This window comes from Thalassophryne amazonica, chromosome 11 (assembly GCF_902500255.1).
Source record: "Thalassophryne amazonica chromosome 11, fThaAma1.1, whole genome shotgun sequence".
Classification (NCBI taxonomy): Eukaryota; Metazoa; Chordata; class Actinopteri; order Batrachoidiformes; family Batrachoididae; genus Thalassophryne; species Thalassophryne amazonica.
In genome coordinates this window covers 4,334,695-4,346,819 of record NC_047113.1, presented here as the reverse complement: position 1 = coordinate 4,346,819, position 12,125 = coordinate 4,334,695, and the positions used below count along the sequence as shown (strand labels likewise).

General features: G+C 40.1%; 1 protein-coding gene across 1 annotated transcript in view; it reads right to left on the bottom strand.

Annotated features, from left to right (window-relative positions):
• Window positions 1-2,440: 2,440 nt before the first annotated feature.
• Window positions 2,441-12,125, bottom strand: part of pld7 (phospholipase D family, member 7) — a 35,064-nt gene continuing 25,379 nt past the window's right edge. Inside the window, exon 12 of the mRNA XM_034181054.1 lies at window positions 2,441-3,833. Within this exon, the coding sequence (XP_034036945.1) occupies window positions 3,631-3,833 (203 nt within the window). The 3' untranslated portion in view covers window positions 2,441-3,630. The remainder of the gene's footprint in view (window positions 3,834-12,125) is intronic.

Genomic DNA, 12,125 nt, shown 5'->3' with positions numbered 1-12,125 from the left:
ATGAGTGATTGCGTGACCCTTTTGGCTGCTCCAGGTCACCACAGTGGATGCAGTCTGAATAAACATGATTTGGCACAAGTTTTATGCTGGATGTGCTTCCTGGTGCAGCACCAACTGTACAGGAGAGTTGAGGAACAGGTGGGCACCTCTGGTTTAAAGCAACCACTGGTGCCTCACTATGCTCATAGGGCTTAAAAAAAAAAAAACAAACAAAAAACAAAACAGCAGCAAATCCAAGATCACCAAGCAGCCTGCAATCCACAGAGGATTCATTTATGCTGAAGCAGTAACTGCTGTTTGTCACAGTTCACAGACACGTTTCCACACAGACTGTAAATAAAGCTGGAGAAGTGAAGCTTTCAGTTTCTGACCCGTCTCCCCCGTGCACGTCAGGGAGACGTGGCTCAAAAACACTGTTTGGTGAGGTGTTTTTTTCTGAGAACTGACAGCTGCTCTGTTTGCTGCACCTGTGTGTTCTGTTACTGTCCCACCTCAGATTTTGATAAAACTAACTAGGACTAAAAATGAAAGTTTGACAGACATTTGCACAAATTCTATGAATTTCATATTTTGTCAGTCATCTTTTGTTCTAAGGACTTTATTCAAAATATGTTTTCCTGAGGATAGCGTAGTTGACTCCATCTTCGCTGCCGACACCACAATGTTTGATTTTGGACAAACTTATGGACCTGAGCAGCGACAGACTGAGATGTAACAAGTACAGCAAACCACTGTTTACCAGAAGTGGAAATAAACAAAAAGAAAATAGTGAAGAGAAAAGAAAACCCAGCAAAACCCTCGGACTGATCCTGCTTGCAGTTTTTTTTCCCCTCTCCAAATACTCCATGAATTGTACTACCTGATAGATTCAGAGATCTATTTTTCCCTCCCTCCATTTACACTCAACAAAAATATAAACGCAACACTTTTGGTTTTGCTCCCATTTTGTATGAGATGAACTCAAAGATCTAAAACTTTTTCCACATACACAATATCACCATTTCCCTCAAATATTGTTCACAAACCAGTCGAAATCTGTGATAGTGAGCACTTCTCCTTTGCTGAGATAATCCATCCCACCTCACAGGTGTGCCATATCAAGATGCTGATTAGACACCATGATTAGTGCACAGGTGTGCCTTAGACTGCCCACAATAAAAGGCCACTCTGAAAGGTGCAGTTTTGTTTTATTGGGGGGGGGGGGGGGGGGATACCAGTCAGTATCTGGTCTGACCACCATTTGCCTCATGCAGTGCAACACATCTCCTTTGCATCATCCGTGAAGAGAACACCTCTCCAACGTGCCAAACGCCAGCGAATGTGAGCATTTGCCCACTCAAGTCGGTTACGACAACGAACTGGAGTCAGGTTGAGACCCCGATGAGGATGACGAGCATGCAGATGAGCTTCCCTGAGATGGTTTCTGACAGTTTGTGCAGAAATTCTTTGGTTATGCAAACTGATTGTTTCAGCAGCTGTCCGAGTGGCTGGTCTCAGACGATCTTGGAGGTGAACATGCTGGATGTGGAGGTCCTGGGCTGGTGTGGTTACACGTGGTCTGCGGTTGTGAGGCTGGTTGGATGTACTGCCAAATTCTGTGAAACGCCTTTGGAGACGGCTTATGGTAGAGACATGAACATTCAATACACGAGCAACAGCTCTGGTTGACATTCCTGCTGTCAGCATGCCAATTGCACGCTCCCTCAAATCTTGTGACATCTGTGGCATTGTGCTGTGTGATAAAACTGCACCTTTCAGAGTGGCCTTTTATTGTGGGCAGTCTAAGGCACACCTGTGCACTAATCATGGTGTCTAATCAGCATCTTGATATGGCACACCTGTGAGGTGGGATGGATTATCTCAGCAAAGGAGAAGTGCTCACTATCACAGATTTAGACTGGTTTGTGAACAATATTTGAGGGAAATGGTGATATTGTGTATGTGGAAAAAGTTTTAGATCTTTTGAGTTCATCTCATACAAAATGGGAGCAAAACCAAAAGTGTTGCATTTATATTTTTGTTGAGTATACTATTGAGGCCACATCAAGATGAACACCGACAGCTTCCAGTTGATTCTGGATTGATTTTTCCTTAGTGTCCATTTTATTTATGTCCCACTTTAAAAGCAGTTTGAGCAAACAGACATAAACACATGAAGAATGAAGATTTATGAGAATGAAGCCCTCACAATATCATCCTTTAGATAAAACCGCTCACGAAAATGTTCAGCAAACACCACTCACATGACGATGGTGAGCTTTCCCGGAATTAACACTTTGACAGTTAAAGGAGTTCTCGTGACGTTACAGCAACATTTTAAATCATTTGTGAATCTGCAATGGTGTTTACTGTAAAACAAATGAACACATTTGATTGTTTCAGACACACCAACTTCACCTCCTGCCCGAGACTTTGGTCAAGCTCTGTAAAATCAACTATCGGAAATCATACAAAACGCTCCAAGTAAAGCATAAAACTGACTATACAACGCATCAGCTCATGTCAGAAAACGCCAAAATATCCCCAAAAGAGAAAGATTAACTCGGGTGGGTAATCCCAGCTTCCATGAGTAAAATCATACGATGCATAGTTTCTACGACAGATGATGTCACTGATCAGCTCTCGAGCTGGCTGGGCAGCGCCTCCTCCGATAGGGCAGAAAAGGAGGCAGGCACACAAAACCTGGCACAAGTTTTACACTGGATGCCCTTCTTGACACAACTCCACATTACATGGAGAAATGTGGCGGGGGTGGGGTTTGAACCGAGAACCTTCCGCACTGAAGCCAAGTGCACCAACAACTTGGCCACCACCTCTGCCTGAGTGGGGACATTTATTTATTATTATTTTTGCTTATTTCGGCTTCATTTTCCACATCTTATCTGTACAATACAGACCTCTGTTGCCCATTTTGATCCAAGTCAGACCGATTATAGATCAAAGTATGCACTTTATACATGTTATGTTGCCTAAAATGTTTGTATTGCAATTCAAGTTTAGTGAAATCATACGTTTATTATTATTATAGCTGCACTTTCTAAATTAGTTTTTCTTAACAGCTGCCAAATTCAAGATGATGTATATTACTTGCCTTCAATTACAATGGAGTCACACTTTTATTGCAACAAATGTTTTTTTGTGTGTCAGTGAAAAAACACTTAACACTTGGGCTAAAAAACTGTTTCTGAATAGAATTTTATGCAATGAAAAATAAACATGCATAAAAACGAGTACAGTGGCAAACTAAATAATTCCACCAGAGGAGGAGGCAAGAAGCAGCCACTGAAATGAAGCAACTCGCTGCTGATTACCAGCCTCCTGTTTCACCCTGCAGGCAGGAACCAGTCAGCCTCAGGAGTTGAACTAATTAGAATTAGCTGGTAAAGGGGGTGGACGGAACAAATAAGTAGTAGGATTTTTACTCACTGAGGCTGAGATTACCCAGCTCTGGATTAAGTGCATCTGTACACAAAAACTTTATATACAGAAAAATGGCTGCTGCAGTCCAGAAACCAACAAAACACACTGTGTAAAAAAAAATATTTCTGCACACAAAAGATAAACTTCAAGTAGCAACAGCAGCAAGCAAGATGCCTATCTACCACATAATATCTGTTACATGACAAACCATCAGTGCCGTCCACGAGGGCAGATGTCCAGGTCGTCAGCCGTCAGCAGGCGGGCATACTCAGACGTCCAGTCCCTGAGGAACAGCTCCTCTGCTTGGCCCTGCAGAGTCCTCTGGTCTTTTCCAACCACAGATCCAGTCTGATTCACCACCAAACCCACACCAGCTGTCTGGGTGAAGTAGTTCTCAGACCAGTTTGACGTCCCTGAGGAGAGAGAAACACATACTTCACAGGAACTGATGCCAACATCCTATCAAGAGCCTAGAAGCTCAAAATTCCCATCAGTCACAAGATGAAAAGGTACATGTTGTCCCATTAATCCAGTGGTGTCCAAAGACATTCCAGAAAGGGCCAAGAGGCTCCATATTTCCTCTGCAGCCACGGACTCCAGCAGGTGATTTCACTGATGAACTCATCTCACCTGCTCAAAGTGATGTTAGGAAACATGGAGCCTCTTGGCCCTTTCTGGAATGTCTTTGGACACAACTGCTTAACCAGTCACAGCCTGGTTCACATTCTCACCATCACAGTTCCAAGTGGATAAAGGTAATGGATCGTGTTGAGCTGTGGGACTTAAAGCTTATAACACCAGAATTACTCAAGTGTTTTGGTTCTGTGACATTATGAGAAGACTACTTCAGTTCCACCATTATGTACAGATCTGCCGCTCAAACCCTGGAATATTTGTTTTCAGTTGAACTGATGTAAACTGTTTCATCCCATCAGCTGATTTTAAAGTCCAACTGAAAGAACAACCTTCATTTTGTGATATCAAAGACAATACTCCTCCTAAACTGTACCCAGAGCCTAACCACAGAACCTTTACAGCAAGTCTTAGCACAATCCATCAATACTTTGTGAAGTTCTCGCATATAGTCCTAGGTTTCAGATATGGTGTCTTGTGGACCATGTTTCATCTTGATACACAAAGGCTTTTTCAAGATATTGTGTTGACAACATTTCAGAGATTCTGTTCCCCGATGGCCAAAATTTTAATCAAAATGCACATTTTAAACTTGTCCAAAGTCTTAGTGAGGTGACACTGTATTCCCAGTTTAACTTTGTTATATGAAGCCTTTAATAAACACATCACAGACAAGGTTTCTCAGACTCAGGCCCCTGGTGGCCACAATGACATTTGAAACACGCCCAATCCAACAATCGTAAATTGCACACTTGTATTTGCCACAACCTCTTTGGCAGTAAACTGTGCTCCTGGTATGTAATTTTAGGGTAAAGTTACAACCCGAAATCAGAAAAAGTCAGGACAGTATGGAAAATGGAATTTAAAAAAGAAAGAAAGAAAAGAAACCCTGACATGTTTCACTGCAGAGACAGTATGTACCCAAGAGATTTCATGTTTTGTTGTCAACTTAATGTCATTTGTTAATATACAACCATAAACTGTATTTCAGAGGTGCAACACATTCCAAAAATGGAACACGAAAGCATTGTTTTGTCCCATTGTTCTCATAAACATGTCTTTAAGGCAGTGCTTACCAGAGTTCTTCGGGGGGGGCGGGCGGGCGGGCGAGGGATGGGTATCATGAACCGATTCTTTTTGAGAATTAAGTTAAGAAATTATTCGATCCACCAACATCAATAGCCTTTTTGCTTAATGATTCCCTAATCGGTCCTTCAGAACAGCTGTTGTTTTTGAGGGTGTTTTATCGGGAAAATGATCATTTCTTTAAGCTGATTACAGACCCTGCAGCGGGTCTGTAATCAACCACTTCTGTAACGGCTCTGCTTTGAAGCTTGAAACAATGACGCAGTGCTTTGATCCACTGCTTCGTTGGTTCATTGCTTAGCTGCTTTCAGAAGCGACAAGTCCGCTCCTTATCCCCTCTCAAAGTCATTTAAAAATGTCAGTCCTGAGTCACTTCTGTGTGGATTAAAGTCAGTAACTGGGACTCTTGTCTTGTTGCAGGCAAGAAACCAGAATCATCCTCTGTTCCATTCACACAGTTCCAAACACTGCTCCGCTATCTGCCGAGTAAAGTTAGAGACTGGCCGGAATTAATAACTTCAAAGTGAATCACCGTTTTAAATCGAATGACATCTCTTTCCAAACAACAGACTAAAACTTTTTCCCCCCTCCCAAAATGAGACGTCCTGCGTTCTTTATGAATGACATTGATGGTGACGTGCAGCTGGCTGTAAGAGCTCAGTTCAGACGTATGGATTTGTGCCATTAATGTCTGAAAGGAAATGCTTTTGAGAAAAACAACAGATTTTGTTTATTTTTATTTATGTCCAGAGATCAAGGATCCAGTGACCAATTTCATATTTATTTACTTTAAGACTCAATAAAATGTTGTTTATATAGAAAACCTGTAAAGCCTACATTTAGTACACAGAAAATTCACAAGAGGCATCGATAAGGGAATTGATAATGGCATAGATAAAATCTTATCCCATCCCTTATTATTTATGTAAAAATGTTAGTTATGCCAAAGACGTTTAAAAACAGATGTTTAAATGTTTAAAAAAATGTTTAGAATATGACAAAAGATAAAAATAGAATAGAACGTTCTTTAAAAATAAGTTTAAAATGTTTACAAAGGCTGTAAAATGTGTAAATGCATAGAGTTCCTTAAAAACAGATACTTTTAAAATGTGTTTAAGACGTGTAAAAGAATAAAAAGAAACACACGAAGATATTGAAATTGTGTGTACGAGGGTAGGCTGAAAAGTTCTAAGGCTCACTATAATGCAGTTAATCAAATCAAATCAATTTTATTTATATAGCGCCAAATCACAACAAACAGTTGCCCCAAGGCGCTTTATATTGTTAAGGCAAGGCCATACAATAATTACAGAAAAAACCCCCAACTGTCAAAACGACCCCCTGTGAGCAAGCACTTGGCGACAGTGGGAAGGAAAAACTCCCTTTTAACAGGAAGAAACCTCCAGCAGAACCAGGCTCAGCGAGGGGCAGTCTTCTGCTGGGACTGGTTGGGGCTGAGGGAGAGAACCAGGAAAAAGACATGCTGTGGAGGGGAGCAGAGATCAATCACTAATGATTAAATGCAGAGTGGTGCATACAGAGCAAAAAGAGAAAGAAACACTCAGTGCATCATGGGAACCCCCCAGCAGTCTAAGTCTATAGCAGCATAACTAAGGGATGGTTCAGGGTCACCTGATCCAGCCCTAACTATAAGCTTTAGCAAAAAGGAAAGTTTTAAGCCTAATCTTAAAAGTAGAGAGGGTGTCTGTCTCCCTGATCTGAATTGGGAGCTGGTTCCACAGGAGAGGAGCCTGAAAGCTGAAGGCTCTGCCTCCCATTCTACTCTTACAAACCCTAGGAACTACAAGTAAGCCTGCAGTCTGAGAACGAAGCGCTCTATTGGGGTGATATGGTACTATGAGGTCCCTAAGATAAGATGGGACCTGATTATTCAAAACCTTATAAGTAAGAAGAAGAATTTTAAATTCTATTCTAGAATTAACAGGAAGCCAATGAAGAGAGGCCAATATGGGTGAGATATGCTCTCTCCTTCTATTCCCTGTCAGTACTCTAGCTGCAGCATTTTGAATTAACTGAAGGCTTTTCAGGGAACTTTTAGGACAACCTGATAATAATGAATTACAATAGTCCAGCCTAGAGGAAATAAATGCATGAATAAGTTTTTCAGCATCACTCTGAGACAAGACCTTTCTAATTTTAGAGATATTGCGCAAATGCAAAAAAGCAGTTCTACATATTTGTTTAATATGCGCATTGAAGGACATATCCTGATCAAAAATGACTCCAAGATTTCTCACAGTATTACTAGAGGTCAGGGTAATGCCATCCAGAGTAAGGATCTGGTTAGACACCATGTTTCTAAGATTTGTGGGGCCAAGTACAATAACTTCAGTTTTATCTGAGTTTAAAAGCAGGAAATTAGAGGTCATCCATGTCTATGTCTGTAAGACAATCCTGCAGTTTAGCTAATTGTTGTGTGTCCTCTGGCTTCATGGATAGATAAAGCTGGGTATCATCTGCGTAACAATGAAAATTTAAGCAACACCGTCTAATAATACTGCCTAAGGGAAGATGTATAAAGTGAATAAAATTGGTCCTAGCACAGAACCTTGTGGAACTCCATAATTAACTTTAGTCTGTGAAGAAGATTCCCCATTTACATGAACAAATTGCAATCTATTAGATAAATATGATTCAAACCACCGCAGTGCAGTGCCTTTAATACCTATGGCATGCTCTAATCTCTGTAATAAAATTTTATGGTCAACAGTATCAAAAGCAGCACTGAGATCTAACAGAACAAGCACAGAGATGAGTCCACTGTCCGAGGCCATAAGAAGATCATTTGTAACCTTCACTAATGCTGTTTCTGTACTATGATGAATTCTAAAACCTGACTGAAACTCTTCAAATAGACCATTCCTCTGCAGATGATCAGTTAGCTGTTTTACAACTACCCTTTCAAGAATTTTTGAGAGAAAAGGAAGGTTGGAGATTGGCCTATAATTAGCTAAGATAGCTGGGTCAAGTGATGGCTTTTTAAGTAATGGTTTAATTACTGCCACCTTAAAAGCCTGTGGTACATAGCCAACTAACAAAGATAGATTGATCATATTTAAGATCGAAGCATTAAATAATGGTAGGGCTTCCTTGAGCAGCCTGGTAGGAATGGGGTCTAATAAACATGTTGATGGTTTGGATGAAGTAACTAATGAAAATAACTCAGACAGAACAATCGGAGAGAAAGAGTCCAACCAAATACCGGCATCACTGAAAGCAGCCAAAGATAACGATACGTCTTTGGGATGGTTATGAGTAATTTTTTCTCTAATAGTTAAAATTTTGTTAGCAAAGAAAGTCATGAACTCATTACTAGTTAAAGATAATGGAATACTCAGCTCAATAGAGCTCTGACTCTTTGTCAGCCTGGCTACAGTGCTGAAAAGAAACCTGGGGTTGTTCTTATTTTCTTCAATTAGTGATGAGTAGAAAGATGTCCTAGCTTTACGGAGGGCTTTTTTATAGAGCAACAGACTCTTTTTCCAGGCTAAGTGAAGATCTTCTAAATTAGTGAGACGCCATTTCCTCTCCAACTTACGGGTTATCTGCTTTAAGCTACGAGTTTGAGAGTTATACCATGGAGCTACAGCATCCAAAGTTGTCTTCAATGAGGATGTAAAACTATTGACGAGATACTCTATCTCCCTTACAGAGTTTAGGTAGCTACTCTGCACTGTGTTGTTATATGGCATTAGAGAACATAAAGAAGGAATCATATCCTTAAACCTAGTTACAGCGCTTTCTGAAAGACTTCTAGTGTAATGAAACTTATTCCCTACTGCTGGGTAGTCCATCAGAGTAAATGTAAATGTTATTAAAAAATGATCAGACAGAAGGGAGTTTTCAGGGAATACTGTTAAGTCTTCTATTTCCATACCATAAGTCAGAACAAGATCTAAGATATGATTAAAGTGGTGGGTGGACTCATTTACTTTTTGAGCAAAGCCAATAGAGTCTAATAATAGATTAAATGCAGTGTTGAGGCTGTCATTCTCAGCATCTGTGTGGATGTTAAAATCGCCCACTATAATTATCTTATCTGAGCTAAGCACTAAGTCAGACAAAAGGTCTGAAAATTCACAGAGAAACTCACAGTAACGACCAGGTGGACGATAGATAATAACAAATAAAACTGGTTTTTGGGACTTCCAATTTGGATGGACAAGACTAAGAGACAAGCTTTCAAATGAATTAAAGCTCTGTCTGGGTTTTTGATTAATTAATAAGCTGGAATGGAAGATTGCTGCTAATCCACCGCCCCGGCCCGTGCTACGAGCATTCTGACAGTTAGTGTGACTCGGGGGTGTTGACTCATTTAAACTAACATATTCATCCTGCTGTAACCAGGTTTCTGTTAGGCAGAATAAATCAATATGTTGATCAATTATTATATCATTTACCAACAGGGACTTAGAAGAGAGAGACCTAATGTTTAATAGACCACATTAACTGTTTTAGTCTGTGGTGCAGTAGAAGGTGCTATATTATTTTTCTTTTTGAATTTTTATGCTTAAATAGATTTTTGCTGGTTATTGGTAGTCTGGGAGCAGGCACCGTCTCTACGGGGATGGGGTAATGAGGGGATGGCAGGGGGAGAGAAGCTGCAGAGAGGTGTGTAAGACTACAACTCTGCTTCCTGGTCCCAACCCTGGATAGTCACGGTTTGGAGGATTTAAGAAAATTAGCCAGATTTCTAGAAATGAGAGCTGCTCCATCCAAAGTGGGATGGATGCCGTCTCTCCTAACAAGACCAGGTTTTCCCCAGAAGCTTTGCCAATTATCTATGAAGCCCACCTCATTTTTTGAAGCATGTATAAAGTGAATAAAATTGGTCCTAGCACAGAACCTTGTGGAACTCCATAATTAACTTTAGTCTGTGAAGAAGATTCCCCATTTACATGAACAAACTGTAATCTATTAGACAAATATGATTCAAACCAACGCAGCGCAATGCCTTTAATACCTATGACATGCTCTAATCTCTGTAATAAAATTTTATGGTCAACAGTATCAAAAGCAGCACTGAGGTCCAACAGAACAAGCACAGAGATAAGTCCACTGTCCGAAGCCATAAGAAGATCATTTGTAACCTTCACTAATGCTGTTTCTGTACTATGATGAATTCTAAAACCTGACTGAAACTCTTCAAATAGACCATTCCTCTGCAGGTGATCAGTTAGCTGTTTTACAACTACCCTCTCAAGAATCTTTGAGAGAAAAGGAAGGTTGGAGATTGGCCTATAATTAGCTAAGATAGCTGGGTCAAGTGATGGCTTTTTAAGTAATGGTTTAATTACTGCCACCTTAAAGGCCTGTGGTACATAACCAACTAACAAAGATAGATTGATCATATTTAAGATTGAAGCATTAAATAATGGTAGGACTTCCTTGAGCAGCCTGGCAGGAATGGGGTCTAATAAGCATGTTGATGGTTTGGATGAAGTAACTAATGAAAATAACTCAGACAGAACAATCGGAGAGAAAGAGTCTAACCAAATACCGGCATCACTGAAAGCAGCCAAAGATAACAATACATCTTTGGGATGGTTATGAGTAATTTTTTCTCTAATAGTCAAAATTTTGTTAGCAAAGAAAGTCATGAAGTCATTACTAGTTAAAGTTAATGGAATACTCAGCTCAATAGAGCTCTGACTCTTTGTCAGCCTGGCTACAGTGCTGAAAAGAAACCTGGGGTTGTTCTTATTTTCTTCAATTAGTGATGAGTAGAAAGATGTCCTAGCTTCACGAAGGGCTTTCTTATAGAGCAACAAACTCTTTTTCCAGGCTAAGTGAAGATCTTCTAAATTAGTGAGACGCCATTTCCTCTCCAACTTACGGGTTATCAGCTTTAAGCTACGAGTTTGTGAGTTATACCACGGAGTCAGACACTTCTGATTTAAAGCTCTCTTTTTCAGAGGAGCTACAGCATCCAAAGTTGTCTTCAATGAGGATGTAAAACTATTGACAAGATACTCTAACTCCCTTACAGAGTTTAGGTAGCTACTCTGCTCTGTGTTGGTATATGACATTAGAGAACATAAAGAAGGAATCATATCCTTAAACCTAGTTACAGCGCTTTCTGAAAGACTTCTAGTGTAATGAAACTTATTCCCCACTGCTGGGTAGTCCATCAGGGTAAATGTAAATGTTATTAAAAAATGATCAGACAAAAGGGAGTTTTCAGGGAATACTGTTAAGTCTTCTATTTCCATACCATAAGTCAGAACAAGATCTAAAATATGATTAAAGTGGTGGGTGGACTCATTTACTTTTTGAGCAAAGCCGATAGAGTCTAATAATAGATTAAATGCAGTGTTGAGGCTGTCATTCTCAGCATCTGTGTGGATGTTAAAATCGCCCACTATAATTATCTTATCTGAGCTAAGCACTAAGTCAGACAAAAGGTCTGAAAATTCACAGAGAAACTCACAGTAACGACCAGGTGGACGATAGATAATAACAAATAAAACTGGTTTTTGGGACTTCCAATTTGGATGGACAAGACTAAGAGACAAGCTTTCAAATGAATTAAAGCTCTGTCTAGGTTTTTGATTAATTAATAAGCTGGAATGGAAGATTGCTGCTAATCCTCCGCCCCGGCCCGTGCTACGAGCATTCTGACAGTTAGTGTGACTCGGGGGTGTTGACTCATTTAAACTAACATATTCATCCTGCTGTAACCAAGTTTCTGTTAGGCAGAATAAATCAATACGTTGATCAATTATTATATCATTTACCAACAGGGACTTAGAAGAAAGAGACCTAATGTTTAATAGACCACATTTAACTGTTTTAGTCTGTGGTGCAATTGAAGGTGCTATATTATTTTTTCTTTTTGAATTTTTATGCTTAAATAGATTTTTGCTGGTTATTGGTGGTCTGGGAGCAGGCACCGTCTCTACGGGGATGGGGTAATAGGGGGATGGCAGGGGGAGAGAAGCTGCAGAGAGGTGTATAAGACCACA